The following is a 20,755-nucleotide window of genomic DNA, read 5'->3' on the forward strand; positions in this document are numbered from 1 at the left end:
AAGGGGTTGGCGGCCCCTGGAGGCGGCGCAAGGTTGGGATGCGATATTAGACTCCTTTAAGGAGGAACACCGATTAGGTCCCATGATTGAATGATGATTGGATGCTTTGAGAAGTTACCAATAATCCCAATCCATTGGTGCCAATACGGATCACCCCGGGGCAGGATCATACGGTTGGACTAGAAGGGGTAAATACTCTCACACTGTGAGCGGAGAGTTGACTCCTTCATAGCACACCTACATACAATACAACTGTTCAGATATGCTACCAGTATCATCACTGGGGGGTGGGGCACTGTTGGGGAGGTTGAGGGATGGGGGGGTAGGGTAGTTGTTGCAACATCAGATTGCTATTAGTGCAGAGAAGTGTAGATTAAAAAGCCCTTGCTCTCAGAGTCACTGTATATTCTCTTATACTATGTTTACCTACTCACTGGTTGATCGAAATTGCAATAAACTTTGTTTACAAAAAAAAGGTTGGGGTGGAGAACCTTCTTCTGCTGCTGCAACAGAAGATCCTCCCGAAGGGGCAACCTGATTGGAGGACTGATGCTCATTTTGAGAAGCTCGGGATACCAAACTCTCCTTGCCCAATTTGAAGGAAGAATTACTTGGGCCCTGTCGTTCTTGATCTTCTTGAGAACTCTGGGCAGAAGGTATATGGAAGTAAAGGTGTACAGGAGGCCTGAATTCCACTCGTGACAACAAGCTTCGCCGAGCGACTGCTGCCTTGGAAACTCCAACACGCAATACTGCTGAGATTGTGCGTTCTATGCGGAGGCAAACAGATCTAACCAAGGCTCTCCCCACTGCTGAAAGAGCCCTTGCGCCACCTCTGGGTGGAGATACCATTCATGATCCGCTAGGCACCGACAGCTGAGTTTGTCCGCCCTGGCATTCAGAGAACCTGCCAGGTGCTGAATCACCAGGCTTATGCCCTGCTGTTCCAGCCATGTCCAGAGATGCAGAGCCTCTTGACAAAGGGTCCACGACCCCACACCACCCTGCTTGTTGCAATACCACATTGTGGTGGTGTTGTCCATGAACCCCTGCGCTATCTTCCCTTTCAAAATAGGAAGATTTGCTTTCGATGCCAGTCGGATCGCCCGGAGCTCCAATGCGTTGATATGGAGTCCTGATTCCGCCGAAGACCAGAGGCCTCTGATTTCCATCTCTCTCAGATGGCCTCCCCATCCCAGAACTGATGCATCTGTCACTACTGTGATATCTGGTTGGGGAAGGGAGAGGAGTCTGCCTCTGACCCAATCTCAGTTCACTAACCAACACTGCAGTTTCCTCTGAGATCTGAACTGTGTCGGTAAGATTCCCCTGATGCTGCGCCCACTGGAACTTCAGTTCCCACTGCAGAGCCCTCATATGCCATCTGCCATATTTGACTAACAGGATGCAGGAGGCCATGAGTCCCAACAGCCTCAGAGTCTGTCTGATCAAAATCCAGGATGGAGGCCAAAACATCTGTATCATAACCTGAAGATCCTGGACTCGCTGCTCTGAAGAAGAAGCCCGAAACTGCACTGTGTCCAGAACGGCTCTGATGAAAGGGAGCTTCTGAGAAGGAGTAAGGTGTGACTTCGGCACGTTTATAGGGACCCCAGTAAATGCAGGAGGTTTGCCGTCATCTCTAAGTGGTTGACGAGAGCTTGGGGCTTAGAAGCCTTCAACAGCCAGTCGTCGAGGTAGGGAAGACTGGAACCTTTAATCTGCACAGATGAGCTGCTACCACCACCATAATTTTGGTGAACAACTGAGGGGCACTGGTGAGACCGAAGGGGAGCATGGTACACTGAAAGTGCTCATGGCCCACCTTGAGGCATAGAGGGAGGGAAAGACTGGAAGGGGAGGGAAGAGCCTTTCTGTATGATCTGCAAGACCCATTTGCCCGATGTTATCGACTGCCAGTGAGGGAGAAGAAATGTAATCCTTCCTCCAACTGGATGAGCATGGTCTTGCAGAATCACACTGTGAGGACTTGGGTACTGCGGAAGAGGGAGGCTGGGTGGTGGCCAACCTCTGGCTAGACCCTCTGTGTCTGAAGGTACCAAGACCGTGTCCTTGCACTGGATGCTGAGATGATGGAGGACTGCTGGCGAGCATGCGCTGAGAGGACCAAGGATCTGGCCATAGCTCGAGAGCCCTTGAATCGCTCAAGCACAAAGTATGTTTTTCTTAAAATAGGCGCAAGCCATCCAAGAGCATGTCCATAAGGTCTGCCTGGACATCCCCTGAAAAGCCAGACGTATGGAGCCAGGAGTGGCGTCAAAGGGCCACTGTCGATAAAGTCGCCCTACCCAGCGAGTCGGTCGTGTCCAAACCACACCGTATCATAAACTAGACTGCATCCTGCATATCTTTTACAGATTGATTGAGAGCGTCCTGCACGCCGTCCGGGACCTGGGGCAGCACATGTTCCACCGTATCCCACAAATTATGGGAAAAACAGCCAAATAGGCATGAGGTGTTTACAGACATCAATGCCTGGCTAAAGGAAGAAAACATTTTCTTTCCAAGCTGGTCCAGCCTCTTAGATTCCTTATCCGGGGGAGCGGAAGGGAAGGCACCATGGGAAGTGGAGGCCTGGACTATCAAGATCTCCTGGGTGGGGTGTAGGGTGAGGAAACTAGGATTGTTTGGAGCTGGTCTATGGTAGCGCCCAATAGACCTATTAACAGGAGCCCCTGTGCTGGGTTTGGACCAGGTCCCCAGAAGGACATCAGTGAGTGGTTCATTGAAGGGTAACATCATCTCCGATGTGGAAACTCCCGGCTGAAGCACCTCAGTCAGGAAGTTAGTCTTGACTGGCACCATAGGCAAATCTAGGTCCAAGACCTCAGCTGCCCTATGAACCATGATAGTATATGAAGCTCCCTCCTCTGTAGCCACAGTAGGAGGTGAGAGCATGCCAGTATCTGGAGACGTATCCAGTCCACTGACTTCTCCTAGTTCCTCATACCAGTCCATATGCTCCAATCCATACTCTAAAGGGTCATAGGACCCCTCCCATTGCTCTCCTGTACCTGGCTGTTCCAAACAAAACCTCAGGTACTGATCTGGCCCCTGTTGGCACCGTCAAAGTCAGAATCGGCATTGTACAACGTTGTTCCGCACCATCTGGGATAAGGATGGGACTCGCTCCACTGATGGGCGCTGGTGGAGCGGGGAGCGTCGATGTCTGAAGCGACGCCAGAGGAGGCCAACTGTGTGAACTCGGTGTCACCCCTGATCCGGTATCTGATCCTGAAGTCTCCAATGGCGCCGAGGCCGAAGCCGCCAGTGTTGAACCCAATGGGGCCCTTGCCGACCCCGTGGGGCCTGAAGTCAAGCTAGCAGGGGCAGCCCCCTCAAATATGAGGCGCATGGCGTCGTAAAACTCTTTGAGTTGAGCAGGGGTCGCTTTGGCCTCCTGGAAAGGGGGGTAGGCTCGAAGTCGACCGACGGGTGTAGAGAAGTCGAAGTCTACTTGGACTTCTTCTTTTTCTTGTGCCTCTTCCCCAAGTGCCCGGAGGACCTCAAGTGAGAAGAAGAGGACTTAGGGCTCCTGGAGTGATCCCAGAACCTCATCCTCGATCGGGACTGTGACCTCCTAGGAGTTGCGCCAACCGAAGTCGACTGCCAGGCTGCCATGAGCCCCAGAGACTGCTCTCTCAAAGCTTTCGGGGCCATGGCCCGGCATGTCATCCACAATGGTTTTTTAACAGTTTTAGGCGGAATGTTCTCCAATTTTTCGATAGGGAGTAGTAGGTTGAGAAGAGGCCTTCTCTGAGGAGATATGGTGCTTTTCTCCTTTCTCAGAGGGTCTTTGTGATGGGTTTGAAGGCCTTCTTACCTTCGTCAGGTGGTTTTTCGGAGGACCTCGCCCTTTTCCTTGACCTTTCTTAAGTGTCACTGTCCCCTTCAGAAGTGGTCGTCTTTTGGCTCTTGGACTTCTGGAGCCACAGAAGTAGCCTCCCTTCTCTCTCTTATAGGGTGTTTGTAGTGAAGGTTTTACTTATTTTGTAGTCCTTCACTTGGTGACTGGGGTAAAGAAGGTAAAGGCATTCTTTATGTGGATCTTCCACGTGTAGCAGTTTTCTGCCACAGGACATTCAGGTTCTGAATAAGCCTTTTTATAGGTTTCAGACATTCTGGTTGAGATAGTAATCCAAAGAAGTGTAAAAAATTGAGGAGAGCTAAGGAGGACTCCCTTCACACAACGTGCCATAGAAAATCTGAAGGAAACCTTCTGCAGAGTGTTCTAGAGGGTGCTGTCACCTGATTGGTGATCAAGGACATGGATATGTTATTAAAGAGACTGTTCATTGCCATTGAGGCCCATGATAATGATACATACTGACTGTCATGTTATGATACCGTGGGACTCCCACTTCGATGACAGGGAATGATTCAAGCATGTGAATCTAGGAAAAATACAATACTGGATAAGTATATTTTACTCTGTGATACCTTTGTGGATCCAACACTGAGGACCTGCATACGTTGTGATTAGCTGGCCTTGATTGACTGTGGTGGATCAGCGAGGGCCACCTACACATTGTAATTGGCTGGCCTTAATCAGAAGGAATAGTCGTGGCTGCTATCTTAGGACTCAGTCCCCGAGTCCTACTAAATAAATTAAAATTGGATATGAGGGGGCAGGGTAGGGGTGCCCTGACCCCCTGGGCCTTGTGCTGTGGGTGGGAGGGGTCAAAATAAAATTACAGTTTTTGGGTGATTCTGTGGATCTACAGATCCATCGCGATGATCAGAGAGACCCCCTGGAGAATCGCAGTGGATTCACAGATCGGGGGCACAAAAAAAATGTCAAGAAGTGAGTTGTGCACCTGTGGGAGGGTTGGGTGCCATCGGGGTGATGGCTGGAGGGCCTGGTTGCAGGCCAGGCCCAGCAACCATTTCCACAGTGCGCACAGCCAAAGTAACCAAAGTTACTAGTTGCTAGATCAGACTTTCTGCTCTGGATTTTTCCACTGCTGAACCATGTAGTGCTTTCCTCTTATCTAGTTTCTAAGCACTAACATAACACAGCAGAAATGCACTTCTGAGGTCAAAGAAGACTTTTATTGTTGTTATATGAATGACGAATTAGTAGCTTTCCAGTCCGCGTTAATCAAACAAAATATATCAGTTTGCAATATACACAGCAGGTTATATTTATAAGATATTGAATGCAAAGCAAAACAAATACTTCACCGTGTAGGAACTATTTACAGCTACATCTTTCTAAGGTCTGCAAGCTGATGACCCCTGTCAGCCGCGAGAAAGAGTTTCATCTACCCACACGGGATGCTGGCAGCTGGCGCCAAGCTCCAGCACGAGGTCCGGCAGATTTGAATCTCACTCTCTGCAGCCTGTTACATTCGTTACAAAGGTGTGCCCCCTCCTCTCAGACCTGGGAAACTGAGCAAGCCTTTTGGAGACTGGCCAGGTCTCCAAGACTACTCCCGTTCCCAAGCTCAAGCGAAGGAAAAACAACGCCCATGTACTCTCTCTTATCAGGTCTAGTCTACTGTGAGAGCAAAACATCTTGGTTCATCTGGTGCAAAAACACAGCTTGGAAAAATACAGCTTGGATTCTCAACTGCAATGTCTAACTCCACGTTAAAGGCAATGGGCAGCTAACCTAAATATCAAATGCAATGTCATGTTAAAGGCAATAGGCAGCTAACCTAAATATCAAATGCAATGTCTAGTGTCATGTCAAAGCCAATAGGCATCTAAGCTGAATACAAAATGCAATGTCTTATATCATGTCAAAGCCCATAGGCAGCTGAGCTGAATACAAAATGCAATGTATAATATCATGTCAAAGCCAATAGGCAGCGGAGCTGAATACAAAATGTAATATATGATATCATGTCAAAGCCAATAGGCAGCGGAGCTGAATACAAAGTGTAACATATGATATCATGTCAAAGCCAATAGGCAGAATATCTAATAGCATGTCAAAGTCAATAGGCAGCTAAACTGAATACATCATGTCAAAGTCAATAGGAATGCAATGTCAAAGCCAATAGGCGGCTAGACTGGATACAGCATGTCAAAGCAAATAGGCAGAATACAGAATGTAATGGCTAATGCAATGTCAAAGCCCATAGGCGGCTAAACTGAATACAGAAAGTAATGGCTAATGCCATGTCAAAGCCAATAGGCAGAATACAGACTAATGCAATGTCAAAGCCCATAGGCGGCTCAACTGAATACAGAACATACCATGTGCTACTGGTGAACATTGAGCAACTAATATGCGCAGTGGTGAAACACAAAGTCATTGGTCAAAACAAACTTTATCAAATGGCAGGACAAACCATGGTTCTGAAATGTAACTTTTTGGCTCTCTAGTCCCCATTAAGATTGAGATGTCTGTGGCCCTTGATTTTGATCTTTGTTTTGTATGTTTACATTTAAGCCATTTATTATTTTATATGTGTCTCTTTTCTTCTTCCTTTATTTCTATGCCTTTTTAAAAATAAATGGAATTGCCAGTCCTGTCTTCTCTCTTCCTCTACCGTTTGCTTCTTCAAATATGCTTGCATTCAATTATGTTATCAAATTGCTGATTACCTATTTCAATAACTGCTTTATCCGTGTTTTGTACAAAACCTTGTCAATGTATCTGGGTTAATTCATATATTAAAAAACACTTTGGAACCAAGCAGATAGTTAAAAGAAAATAAACTTAAGAATTAGAATCAAGGTGCAAATATGTAACTTAAGAAGAGCCTCCACTATATGTAGAAAGAAATGGAATCAACAGGCAAAATATAGGAATCCTTAGAGCTAATATTGACTCAACACAGAGAAAACAGAATATATGAAAAAGACAACGTGAGAAAAACAATAGAGAAAAAAAATCACTTTTGAAAAAAATGAACAAAGAAAATACTGAAGCAACGGAAAAATAATGGAACCAACAGAAAGGTATTAGAAACAAAAAGATCATATAGAACCAATGGAATCCATTTGTAACCAACAAAAAAGATAGAGCAGCAATTAGGAGAATACAGCACCAATGGAGAATTTACAGACAAATATGGACAGCATACAGAGGTTAAGGAGCGAACACAAATAATGGGCAGTGGACACCTACATTGATGAAAAAATAAATGTTGACAGACAGAAATGAGACCTGATGGGGTATTATCACAGAGCCTAGAGAAGAAATATGATGGAGAATTATTGGAGTTCATAAGAAATGCAAACAAGACAAGTAAGAAAAAATTGCCAGAAGTAAACAAATAGGCGAGCTAATATACTACTACAGAGGATGTGGGGGTCATCAAAAAAGGGTACACCACTTTTCACGAGTATGAAGTAGATAAATAACAGGTAGAAAATCAGAAAAGAGGATTAAGTATGTTTTAGAACTAGAGGTGTTGGTGTGTGACTTTTATAATCAATATTAACATGAAAAGCTTGCAAAATAATGTATAACGAACCTGCATAGAAATGTGTTCATATAAGACTAATATACGCGTTTGAAATGTGCCCACGGGGAGTGACCATCAATGTATACGATGATTAATGAAATTGACTAATGATGAATTAAATATTGTACTAATGTGTGACTTTATATTAGCATTGTGAGTTATGTATTAAGGTTTTTGCTAAATTAATCAGTAGGCCTTAGTTAGCAAGGGTCTGGGCCTAGCTGCCTGGTCTCATATTAAATGTGTTTTTCTAACGTGCAATGTGCTGTCTTCCTGAAGGACGTGAAGCTGTACTTTTCCAGAAGCTACAGATATGTGTGTAACCGTAGTAAATTCTTTCTCATGGGACCCGACTTGCTCAAAGAGACATTCTTGCTGAATGCAACAGTATAATTCGCAACAGGTGCAAGGTCGCCTGTACTGGGAGAAGACAATGGAACTACTGACTGGAGCGACAAGTGTAACTTTTCTTACCTGACATTCTACCAGTTGAAGACGTCAATCACAGGAGCCAATAAACTACGCGAGAACGGTCTTAGATGAAAATTCTAGTAAGGTGTGTGATGGATCATTGGACAGAGATAACGATGCACCAAATATTGCCCAGTTGGAAATTAGAGACTTGTTCGACAGATTTTATATAACGGCGTGACACAAGGAGAAATCAGCCATTACGCGCCTTTAACCTGCCACTCTCAAATCCATTATTCTTTCTAGCTACTTTGAGAGACTTTGGGGGTCATTCTGACCCTGGCGGCTGCTGGCCGCCAGGGCCACCGACCACGGGAGCACCGCCAACAGGCTGGCGGTGCTCCCGAGGGCATTCTGACCGCGGCGGTTCAGCCGCGGTCAGAAAGGGTAAACCGGCGGTCTCCCGCCGGTTTACCACTGCCCTTCAGAATCCTCCATGGCTGCGGAGCGCGCTCCGCAGCCATGGGGATTCTGACACCCCCTACCGCCATCCTGTTCCTGGCGGGTCTCCCGCCAGGAACAGGATGGCGGTAGGGGGTGCCGCGGGGCCCCTGGGGGCCCCTGCAGTGCCCATGCCCATGGCATGGGCACTGCAGGGGCCCCCGTAAGAGGGCCCCGCAAAGTATTTCAGTGTCTGCTAAGCAGACACTGAAATACGCGACGGGTGCAACTGCACCCGTCGCACCCCTGCAACTACGCCGGCTCAATTCTGAGCCGGCGTCCTCGTTGCAGGGGCATTTACTCTGGGCCGGCGGGCGCTCTTTTGGAGAGCGCCCGCCGGCCCAGAGGAAATGTCTGAATGGCCGCCGCGGTCTTTTGACCGCGGTGCGGTCATTCAGCGGCGGTACCTTGGCGGACGGCCTCCGCCGTCCGCCAAGGTCAAAATGACCCCCTTTGTCTTTAGCTGTTTTATACTTTAAACCATCCTCACCTTCTTCCTTGCCTGATACTTACTTCTCCTCCTTGAGGGAGGGAAAAGCTCCTTCTTGCTATACCTTGCTGAGACTTTGCTGTTCTATCCTGGCTGATGGCGAATCGACTGCTGTCCTGAGGACGAAGACTGATGCTGTTTGCTGCCCCATTTGGATGGGTAACTATCTGATGATGAAATTGTAATTGTCTGTTTGCCTTTTCTTTCTAGGTACCAACTGATCTTTTGATAGAGGCTATAGTTAGATGTTTTCCAAATTCGTGTTGCTAAATTGTTTTGCATGAAGCCCAACATGCTGATGCTAATTAGAGGGTAGTTAAAGAGTTCACTAGTATTGGTGCAAATGGACAAATGACTGAATCTTTGCTTTGTTGGATAATGTACTAATGATGCTCTGCTAAAGTTGATGCATGTTGATGCCTTGCTTTGTTCTAATGCTCATGATCTTTGCTTTGATAAAGTCTTATTCAAGTTGTCATATTGTAGTTTTGTTGATGTGTTTACTGGTATTGAGATTAATGAACTTGCTAGTAGAGTGTAACAGATAGGGAATAAATATCCTAAACCTTACTAGATTTGCGTGGTTATTCGTGGCTGAAAGGTCATGGTGTGTTTTGATTCTTATTAATGTTATTAATTAGTTTGATTGATTTGTCATTGTGAATATTGATTAGGTTATTGATCTATTGATTGAAATGCTGAATAGATATCTCGTCCTAAGGAGTCCCCAATCAGGGTCAAAAGGTTAATTGGCCTAAAACGAGTCTCCGTGCAAGATAAATTATCTAGATTGGGACGCGTTATCAGAGGAAATGTTAAAGAGGCAAAGAGACAATCCACTATCTGACTAATTGTCCTCCTATTGAAGAGGTCTAAAAAGCAACCTGTTGAAGAGGAATAATAAATCTATTAACAAGGACAATGAAGTAAGTAAAGGTAATTTAGTGACAAAGGCCATTTGACAATGTGTTTCGTTCACTCAACTACACTTATATATGCTTTATGGGAGCCCCGTCAAAGCACAAAGCCAGGTAAAAGTGGCCTTCTATATGCTCTGCTGCATAATAGTGACCACAGAAAGTCCTGGGCAATACCTGATGATGTTGGCAGCTGCTTTCCTCTCTTGTGTTAAAAGCTCTGGATCATGGATCACTTCTTCTAGAAAGCTGATGACTTTATATTTCAGTTCCTCATTTGTTTCAAAATCCTAGGAGAAAAAGAAAGGAGTCAGCACGCATGAGGAAGAATGTACATTTGGAGGAAGGAAAGGGAGCCAGTAGATGACCTATAATTAACTTTTTAATTCAAATCCACATCTTGCATTATCTCTTGGAAGCCATTTCCTATTCTTCAGTTTTACCTTCAGTTCAGTTTTATCTTGTAATGTTAGTGCTAGCCTGTTCTCTTCTGCCCTGTCCTATTCTGTGCTGCATTAAGGGGTCTGTTCTCCCTGTCAAAGTATTTACAAAGTGGGGGTAGCCAAGTATTCAAGACATCATTCATATTTTCTCTTTGATCTGCTTCTCTGGTTTGCTCCTCCTCTTCCAGGCATAATAAAAGGCGCCAGTTGCCTCCCATATATTAACATACAATTCTATCTACCACAAACCTCTGATGTATTGCTCTACGTACGTGCTCTCCACAAACCCTTACATACTTCTCCATATCAGTAGGTCCTTATAACTTCAAGTTATATATCAAAATCAGTGCCCCCCCCCCAGCTATGGGGCATGCATCTGCATCAATGGTGCCCAATACGTGTGAGGTAAGACTTCTTTATACCTGAGAATGTTTGGAGACCCAATGCTTCAGTACATTCAGTACTCTGTTGGTGGCTGCTCTCCTGATGACAAACTCCTTGTCTCCATTTCTTTGGTCTGGGGGAAATCCTGCAGAAAATAAAAATGAAAATCAAGGAGACTTACACTAAAGAGAGACCTGGTCGCCAGCCTGAGATGCCTGCCACAGAGTAGCCAGCTGTGTTTCTATACTTCAACTAGAAATGTTGGACTCTCTCTGTATGTGGTGCTACATTTGTGTTCCACTGACTAATGCACAGAGGGAACACTGCAGATTGAGACATTTGAATTTCTATTTGTAGAAGTTGTTATTTGGGGAAGCTAGACAAGTGATTGCTTTTTCATAACATTCCACATTGCCCTACCTGCGGTAGCTAAGGACATCCTTCTGTACTTCTCCTTAGTAGGGGTTCCCTCATTAGCTCCAGCTGTGGCTATTGCAAAGGCTGATGTAGCTGAAACGCTGCGAGTACCGTCATGTTCCCGACAAGATGTCATCACCACCCCATTATTGTAGGAGAATAAACAGAAATCTGAAAGAGTAGAAAATAACATAACTTGATTGAGGTATTGTAGTCAGCAGCTATCTTTCATAAAAGGCCGCAAATTTGAAGGTTATAGAATAAGGCCTGTCTGAGGCATGGCCTTCACCTACAGATGGATGTTGAATTAGAGTATTCCTGTGATAGGACCTTCGTGTACCAATGCCCATTAGATTAGCGTTTTCGTATGGCAGGACCCTGGTGCTTTGTAGACTGTCAAAAAGAGTTTCTCGTGTGGCAGGAATGTGATGTACTATGGACCATGGGATCAGCATTACCTGTGGCAAGCCCTGATGTTCTTAATGATATGGCATTAATATCACTTGTGATATGTTCCTGGTGCAATAATGGTTCTTGGGATTTGATACTGTTGCGGTGGGGCCCTGGTATTCTGAAGTCTGTAGAATATGTGTTTCTGATGGTAGGGCACTTGTGTACAACATATTGTAAGATTAAAGTCACTCTGTGGCAGGATTATGAGGAAATGAGCACTGTGAGATGGGAAACACCCGGAACAACGACTCCTGAACCACGAAGTCGTGGAAAATGAAAGCGAAACAACGGTTTCGTTTTCCACGACTCACTGGATTTAGGGTCTTAACCACGCATGTGTGAACCACTTACAAGTGTGGTTAAGGCACAGAAGAAGGGAGTCGATGCGGTGAAGGAGGAGGTAAGTTGGGCTGGGACTGGGGCTGTTTTTTTGGGGGTGGGGTGGGGGGCTTGGGGTGATTAGGGTTTGGGGGGGACGGAGGGTCAGGGTTTAGGTTTTAGGGGTGGGTTGGGGGTTAGGATGCTTTAGGTGTTAGGGGTGGGGGTGGGGAGTCGGGGTATTTTTAGTTTTTGGGGGTGGGGGCTCGGGGTGATTAGGGTTTAGGGGTGGGGAGGGGGGTCAGGGTTTAGGTTTTAGTGGTGGGTTGGGGTGCTTTAGGTTTTAGGGGAGGGGGTTGGGGTTGTAGTAATTTGGGAGTGGGGGTTGGGGTGGTTGTGGGGGTGGGGGGGTTGCGGTAATTTTTAGAGGCGGGAGTAGGGGGGACGCATGCTGGAACTGTGCATGATGATCACTAATGCCTTTACCAGGAATGCCTTTACAGCGAAAAATCGTTGTAAAGGCATTCGTGGTAAAGGCATTAGTGATACCAACGAGGTCGTTGTTCCGAACTCATTGTTGAGCCATGGGTGGTAGAAGCACTGTATAACCTTGTGACACTTTTGTCTTCCTGTGCAGGGCCCCTGCAAGGAGCAGGATGTAAATTTAGTATCTCATTGCAGCATGGTCCTGGTAGGGTAACGGCTCTGTCACTAGTATCTCACTGCAGTAGAATTCTGCTCTGTTAGGGACAGCATTATTTTCTCCTGGTAAGATTGCCTGGTGCAATTGAGGCCTCACTGTGAGCGTTTCTCAGTGCTAAGACCCTGGTTTACATCATGGTATGTCAGAATAATTACACATCGCATCCCTAGTGTTGCTTCTAGGTTTCCTGACAGTTGCAGGATCAGTTTCTTGTAACATTTTCGTGTACTGTAGATTGTTGTGTCTCATTCTGTATTTGCTTTAGTGTAGTTATGGCTTTGATAGTGGCACCACACTGTGGAAAGACCAAAGTGAATAAAAATGTTTATGGTTATGGTATCTCTGTGGGAGAGCTGTGGGACTGGTATCTCTTTGTGCAAACGTAGTGGCTAACAGACGGCACTAGGATTGCTATTTCTCTACGACAGGGCACTGGATAACTGAATGAAGTGGGAATTGTGTTTTCGTTTTGGCCTCTGAGCAATGCGAATAATGCGCTTAATGTCTTCCTGTAACAGCAAATGCCTGCTCTGGTAGTGCCCTGGTATGCAGAGGATTGTGCCACTGATGTCTCGCTGGGGCATGGTGCTTTTGTTCTGAAATAAGAACTCAAAAATCTATACAGTGCATGGATTAATATGGGAAGTAAACTATCACTCGGAAAATAATTACCGGTATCAGAACACCCTCAGCGGCTTGACTCACAGCCAGTAGCTTTTCAGGATGTACTCTTTACCTGAGGTGCTTTTGCCTTTGATGGCTTTGGGTGTGGTAGGGGACTTGGTGGGTGATGTCTCAGCTTCAGCCTCATCACTCTGTGGTTGCTCAGTATCGGACTCCTCCCGGACGGAGACCTCCGAGTCTGCAGGAAAGAGAGATCACCAACTGAAAAGAGTCCAATGGCACATGTGCACACCATAGCATAGTACTGTCAGAGGATGCCACTGAAGACCAGCCTCACTCCTTCTGCCACGGATTTTTATAGTGAGACACATCACACCAATTAAAAGCAGCCATGTTTCTTTTCCCTGGGACACAGAGGATGAGATACAATACAAATGAGAAGAAGAGCCTTAGTCACACCACCATAGGGAGTCACACCACACAGCACACCACAGAAGAGGTGTCCCCCTCCTACTGACAAGGTCTATAGTGGTGGGATAGATCAAAACAAACAGCAGCCTGCCACTAAGAACCTACGGTTGAGATACCAACCAACATAAAATGGCAGGCTAATTTCTACCTTTAGAGGCCTTGTTCATGCGCACCAGTCCTACTACTGTGGAGGCCAAGGCTTAGATATGCACATCAGAAAGGAACAATCCTGTAAATACAACAGGGCCTGAAGAAATATGACCACATTATCCCCCCACCCTGATGAAACTCTATTGGCTCCCCTTGCCGGCCCTCTGCACCATATACAAGGCCACCAACACCAGTACACACACCTAACTCGCTGGCAGGATCACAACCTCTGGTGGCTCTCAGCACACCCGCAGCCAGGATACCATCAAACTGGAGGCAAACACATGCAAAAAAGCAAAAAGAAGGTAACAGGTCCATCTAAGCACCCAATATCTGGACTGATATCTCAGTATCTACCAGGACTACCGTAGGAAAGTGCCCCTTTTGACATGGTCACCCCCACTTTTTGCCTGGTAAATGATGCAATTTTGACTAAAAGTGCACTGGGTTCCTGCTGTCCAGATCACCACTGCCAGATCTCTTTCCCAAATAAACTGTACAATTGTTACCCAATTGCCCATACCTTTGGCACCCCTGTAAGTCCCTAGTAAATAGTACCCCAGGTACCTAGGGCAGGGGTGCCAAAGAGGGTCCCCAAGAGCTGCAACATGTATTGTGCTACCCTAAGGGAACCTCACCTAGCTCAGGCAGACTGTCATTGCTAAAAGTGAAAACACAACATGGCACGCAGTCTGTGTGCCATGCCCACTAACACTGTGTGCAATATATGTAAGTCACCCCTACAGCAGGCCTTGCAGCCCTAAGGCAGGGTGCATTATATTACCCGTGTGGACTGATCTGCAACAGCAGATATGACCCTGCTATATCTTAGTTGATTCTTAGACATAGTAATTAGGGAAGCCATTTTAAGTACATGTGCTGAACACTGGACAATACGAGTTTCCCAGCTGCATGATGGCTTCACTCAAACTAGGGAAATTTGGTCTCAAATATCTCATATTAATAAACCCTCACTGATTCCAGTGAAGGATTTATTAATACATGCACCCAGAGGGCACCTTAGAGGTGCTCCCAGAAAAACCTACTAGTTCCTGCCAGTTTTAGCCCGCCTGCCACCAACAGACATGTTTCTGACCCCCAACAAGGGTGCAAGCCTCTGCTCTTGGGTGGTCAGGAACAAAGCCTGCTCTGGCAGGAGTGTTAACACATCCCTCCCAACAGAATGGCCTGCAAATTTGCATTCCAATGCAGGGAGCTTCAAAGAGCACACTGCCCTTGGTATGCAGATCTGGCTTCCCTCAGAGGGAATGCTGATCCCCCTGACCCAGTGCCCATTTGGCACCTGGACAGGCAGGAAAATTAGTAATTAGAGAGGCTTGGCCACCCCTCAGGTCAGTTCCACCCCTACGGTGAGCTGCCTGATGTAGACACAAAATGTAAAAGTGTGCCATTTTGATGATGGCAGAACTAGGAACTCTGGGACAGGGTTATGCCTACTTCCTACAGGAAGTGGTCAAATAGGAGGCTTAGTGACCCCAGGGGTGAGCAGCCTATAGGCTACTACTATTACGTACAATCGCCTAACGCCCCTATATTCAGTATTTAGGGGAGCCCCTGGCACCAGAAAATCAGATCTTGCCAACCTGAAGAAAAGGACACTCCAGAGATACAAATGAAAGAACTGAATACCAGTGACTGACTCAGCACCAACCCTGCCACACTGCCTGCTGACTCTGACAATTGTGACCAAGAACACTCGGCCGGCAGCTGCTTGTGCCTCCAAAAGCCCAGGAGGACTGCCAGCCTTCACATCAGAACCAGGAACTCCTGTGGAACAGCAGAACTGTCTCCTTGCATCTTGCAGACACCCCAAGAAACACTGAGAGGACTCAAGACCACCAAATCTGATGCTAGACTGCACCCCATGCTCCCTACCCCGAATTGAAGTGGGCCAATGGTGCCAGAATGGTCCCCAGTCCCTCCAGAAGTTAAGAACATCGTGGGTCTCTCCACTTCGACATTCACGCCGACGCCTGCAGCCTCTTGATGCAGGCCCCGCTCTACCGTGACCGCCTGTGGTGACGGAAACCTGATGGTCCACTGCACCTCTGTACTCAACCATCCTCGGTCAAGGAGAAGAGGACCAAAGGTGTTCCTACGTCCCTGAGCCTAAGGAGACCTAAACCCACCTGTTGGTTTGGTCGACTGGACCCCCAGTCCACACCTGCAGCTTCTTTCTGCAGGCCCCCTTTACCGCGACTGCAACAGGTGACGGAAACCTGACGGTTCCAGACACCTCTGCACCCTGCCGTCCAGGACCGAGGAGAAGAGGAACCCAGCTCTCCCTATGTCCCCGAGTATCGGAAGAACTGAACCCTTGTGGGTTCACCTGGACTGGTCCCCCAGTCCCTACCTGCAGCACCTTTCTGACCGGACCGATCTCCATTGACTTCAACGGGGCACCCAACGCAAAACTGCACCACTGGACCTGGAAGCCCTAGTGGCGCTCGAGGTAACCCCTACACTCATGTTAAGTCTGGAAGACTGGTCCTGTAAGTTACTGTGGAGTACATGTTTGCAGTACATGCTTTCTCTCCCATAGGGTACCATTGCAGCTTCCGAAAATAGCACTGTGTTGACTTTTCAAACCTGCAAAGATTTCTCTTGCAAAGCGCACTTACCTGATGATTGATTCTGATGCCTAAATATATATATAAAGATACCTGCAATTTTTATAAATTGGTGTGTATCTCCTTACTGAGTTGTGTGTATCATTTATTGACTGTGCGCCTATAGTAAATGTCTAACATTCCTCCCTGATAAGCCTAAGGCTGCTCAACCACACTACACCTTAAGGGAGCACCTTGGGATTGCTAGAGCAAGCCCCTGTCCACTTATAAGGGAACCCATAGACTCTTTGCTCAGTATACCTCATTTTGGTATACTATATGAAGAGCCAGCTTCCTACAACTGCTACACCCCTGCTCCAAGTTAGAAAAAACCTGAACATTCACCTCTTTAAAGAAAACTACATCATGATACCTCCACTCTCCGAACCCAGATACCTCTCCAAGCCCTCACTGACTCTATCTTTACCTTCGACTCTGTTCAGGGCTCTGCTGCCTTTTGGCTCGGTTTGCGCTATAAAAATACCATATATATGTATATATATATATATATATATATATATATATATATATATAATCACTGAAAAAAACAAAGGTTACAGGGATGTTATAGTTGGCGTTTTACCCATACAAAACCATAGAAATTCCATAGTTATAGTTATACTTATAGATATACTTATGTTAAGAACTCGTTGCCCAAAGTTACTTTCCAGCATGAGTTATAGTTTCTTCTAAGAAGTATAACTATAAGTAGAACTATAACTACTGAATTTCTATGGTTTTGTATGAGTAAATGGCAGCCCAACTATAACGTCCCTGTAACCTTTGTTTTTTTAGTGAATTTCTATGTTTTTTTTTTTTTTAACACATGCTAATATTTATGTCAGATTGCGGCCAGTAAACCTGGGCCTTACTTTTCCCCAGGATGGTCCTCGAATCCATGGATTGACCAAATAAAACAGAAAATGACTGTATGTGTCCTATGGGGTCAGGATACCTGTATCCTGACCGCTGATATGTTTTTACACTGTTTCCCCCCCACCCTGGGCAATACAAGAAACAAAATGGCGGCTGCAATTTTTCTTTCAGGTTGTATCCAGCCAATCAGGGCCTTGCTTTTCCTCTGAATCCACAGAGGATTCGAGGAGAATCCGAGTAGGATCCACGTCCCTATATTTACAAATTTGGTTCATAACTAGAAAACTGTACGGATTTACACCAAATCACAAAAAAGGGCGCTTTCTTGACACAGAACACGCTTTCTGCCAAATGTAGTGTAAATCCTTCCAGCAGTTCAGGCTGTAGTTGTGTTCAAAATCCCAATAGAAATTAACATGGGGAAAATGCGTTTTGGGCTCCCCCTTTTTCTCAGCCCCATCTTGACGGATCACCGGATCACCCCGAAACTTTCCAGACAACAGCTGAAGTCAGCATCAATTTTTTTAAAATAAAGTTTGGTGAAGATTCATCAGTCGGCGCCAAAGATATAAGCAAGTCAAAAAAAGCTTTTTCTATGAAAACTAGGTCATAACTATAACTAACTACTGCTGACCGCAAGTACTTTATAGTTAGGAAATACATTTTTTTTTTTTAAACATAAAAATTCACTGAAAAAAAAGTTAGAGGGCTGTTATAGTTAGGAACTAGATTTTTTTTTTAAACATAGAAATCACTGAAAAAACAAAGGTTATAGGGACGAAATAGTTAGGTTAATACTTTAAACCTACAAAACCAGTGAAATTCAGCAGTTATAGTTAATTGAGCTAACTATAACTTACACCCTCATAAGGCACTGCTTATGGCCTCATATATTACATCACTCATGACAAGGTCAGTTACATCACTGATGACATCACTGATGAGCTCATCCACACAAACACTTACATACCTACTCATTCACACACAAACTCTTGTAAATCCACACACATACACATCTACTCACATACTCATTGACATATACATAAAACTAGTGACACACATACATTCATTCTCCGTCTCTTGATATATATATATGTGTGTGTGTGTGTGTGTGTGTAACCATAAACAAGACTTGTCAGATGAAACACGTCGGTGGTGGTTTATGGAGTGGATACTCACCTGGTGAAGAAACGCAAAACTCTAATCTCCTGGAGTGCGGCCTGATTTATAATTGCTGGTCAATATATATATATATATATATATATATATATATATATATATATATAAAACAAAGCGGCTCTCAAAAGGCACGGTGCTCAAAGTACCGGTGCTACTGCTGTGGGCGAGGCCGAGCCCAAGGAGAAATATGTAAATCAAAGATTAGCAGTGCACTCTATTAGGGGAAATTAAATCTTGTGTTTATTTCATTTCAAAACTGGAAACAACAGAACGAACAACGCGTTTCGACCGTCTGGTCTTTTTCGAGTTCAAAGAATCCTGTTACTATTACAAATCCTATTTATAGTAACATTCAATGCTAATTACAATGCATGTTGGGAATCGTGGTTCTGAAACAATGAATCTTACATCACAACATAAAACGAAGTAAAAGTAATCTGATAAATCTCACTGAGTTTCAAATGAGGGCATAAATCAATTCTAATCAAGCAACATTTATCATCCTAAATGAATGTTTAAAAGAGGGCAACATAAAACGAAGTAAAAGTAATCTGATAAATCTCACTGAGTTTCAAATGAGGGCATAAATCAATTCTAATCAAGCAACATTTTTCATCCTAAATGAATGTTTAAAAGAGGGCAACTTATTGTTAACTGCATATGTCAATGTGCCTACTGTTTTGATTTAAATTAAATTAAACTAGACATTATTACCGCTCTACTAATAATAACGCTAGATTTTAAACTAGGAGACCTATACATAAACATTAATTTCTTAGTGTATCAAAAATTATTATTGTATTGCTCCAAAGGAGACAAAGAATATCTGTATATAATCAAACCAGCAGACAAAGGAGGAAGTATTGTCATCCGGAACACATCTGATTATATGATGGAAGCTTATAGACAATTAAATAATCCAAGGGAATATAGAAAGTTGACAAAAAAAAACCATTAAAAAGCTGACATTTCTTTTACATACCAAATTGGATACTTGGCATCAACAACTGTTACTTGATCATGAGGAATATTTTTTTTTTTTTAAAAGAGAATCCAACTTTACCCACGATTTACTTTTTGCCGAAGATTCATAAATCATTGACATCACCACCTGGGAGGCCAATAGTCTCCGCATGTGATTCATTGTTTGAAAGAATTTCCAATTATGTAGACATTTATCTAGCTCCCATAGTAAAAACCTTGAGCTCATATATTGAGGACTCTGGAGATCTTCTCAAAATTCTATTAAATTTAAATTGGCACCGTAGCTACTTGTTGGTCACAATAGATGTAGTCTCTCTTTACACATCGATCAAACACGAAATTGGGTTAAATGCTTGTAAATATTTTTTTAAACAACGTAATATTTCAGAGTTAGAGCACTCAAAAATGTTACTAGACATGATTGACATGTGTCTTAAAAACAACATCTTTATTTTTAATCATGAGATTTATCACCAATTATGTGGTACTGCTACAGGAATTTCATTTTCCCCAAACTATGCCAACCTGGTAATGGGTTGGTGGGAAAGAGAGATAGCGTGGAGCAAAAACAATGAGAATTATGCTGAAAAAGCATTACTGTGGGTTCGCTACATAGATGATCTTTTTATTATCTGGAATGGATCAAGGCATGAATTCATGCAATATTTTAACATTCTCAATAATAATGAAGTAGGTCTCAAATTTACTTGTGAAACAAGTCAGACATCGATTAATTTTTTAGACATTACGATTTATATTGAGAATGATAAAATAGAAACCACAGTATTTCGGAAAAAGACTGCATGCAACAGTATATTACATGGGAAAAGTTTTCATCCCAAATCTCTGATCAATAGCATCTCCTTGGGTGAATTCATAAGAATGAAAAGAAACTGTTCTAATGAAAATGATTCATTATTAAAATGCTATCAAACTTCTGAAAGATTCAAAACTCGAGGATATAACAAGAATATTCTTAAGAAAAACCTCAATGTGATTCAGTCTAAAAAAACGAGAGGATTTTTTGTTCCAAAATAAAGAAAAAGATTCAAAAGAATCAATTAGAATGATAATGCAATACACCAAAGAAAGTACTCTTATCAAGAATATTCTGTGTAAGCACTGGCAGATTGTAAGAAGGGAACCGGATTTAGGATCCCTAGTTGGCCCTAAGCCACTGTTTTCATATAAGAAGGCACCTAGTATAAAGGATATGATAATAAAAAGTCATTTTGTCTTAGAGAAGGATCACAATTGGTTAATGGAAAGACAAAAGGGATTCTTTAAATGTAATCACTGTAAAGCCTGTAAAATAGGACAATCTTTGAAAAAGGTCACATTTTCAAATGGAGAAGAACTGGT

General features: G+C 44.2%; 1 protein-coding gene across 1 annotated transcript in view; it reads right to left on the minus strand.

The window, feature by feature from the left end:
- The window catches only part of RASGRF1 (Ras protein specific guanine nucleotide releasing factor 1), a 944,233-nt gene that overhangs the window by 251,938 nt on the left and 671,540 nt on the right, over positions 1-20,755 (minus strand). Inside the window, exons 16-19 of the mRNA XM_069222980.1 lie at positions 13,216-13,341; positions 11,009-11,176; positions 10,627-10,733; positions 9,939-10,051 (exon numbers count right to left, since the gene is read on the minus strand). Of these exons, the coding sequence (XP_069079081.1) occupies positions 9,939-10,051; positions 10,627-10,733; positions 11,009-11,176; positions 13,216-13,341 (514 nt within the window). The remainder of the gene's footprint in view (positions 1-9,938; positions 10,052-10,626; positions 10,734-11,008; positions 11,177-13,215; positions 13,342-20,755) is intronic.

This window comes from Pleurodeles waltl, chromosome 3_1 (genome assembly GCF_031143425.1).
Source record: "Pleurodeles waltl isolate 20211129_DDA chromosome 3_1, aPleWal1.hap1.20221129, whole genome shotgun sequence".
Taxonomy (NCBI): Eukaryota; Metazoa; Chordata; class Amphibia; order Caudata; family Salamandridae; genus Pleurodeles; species Pleurodeles waltl.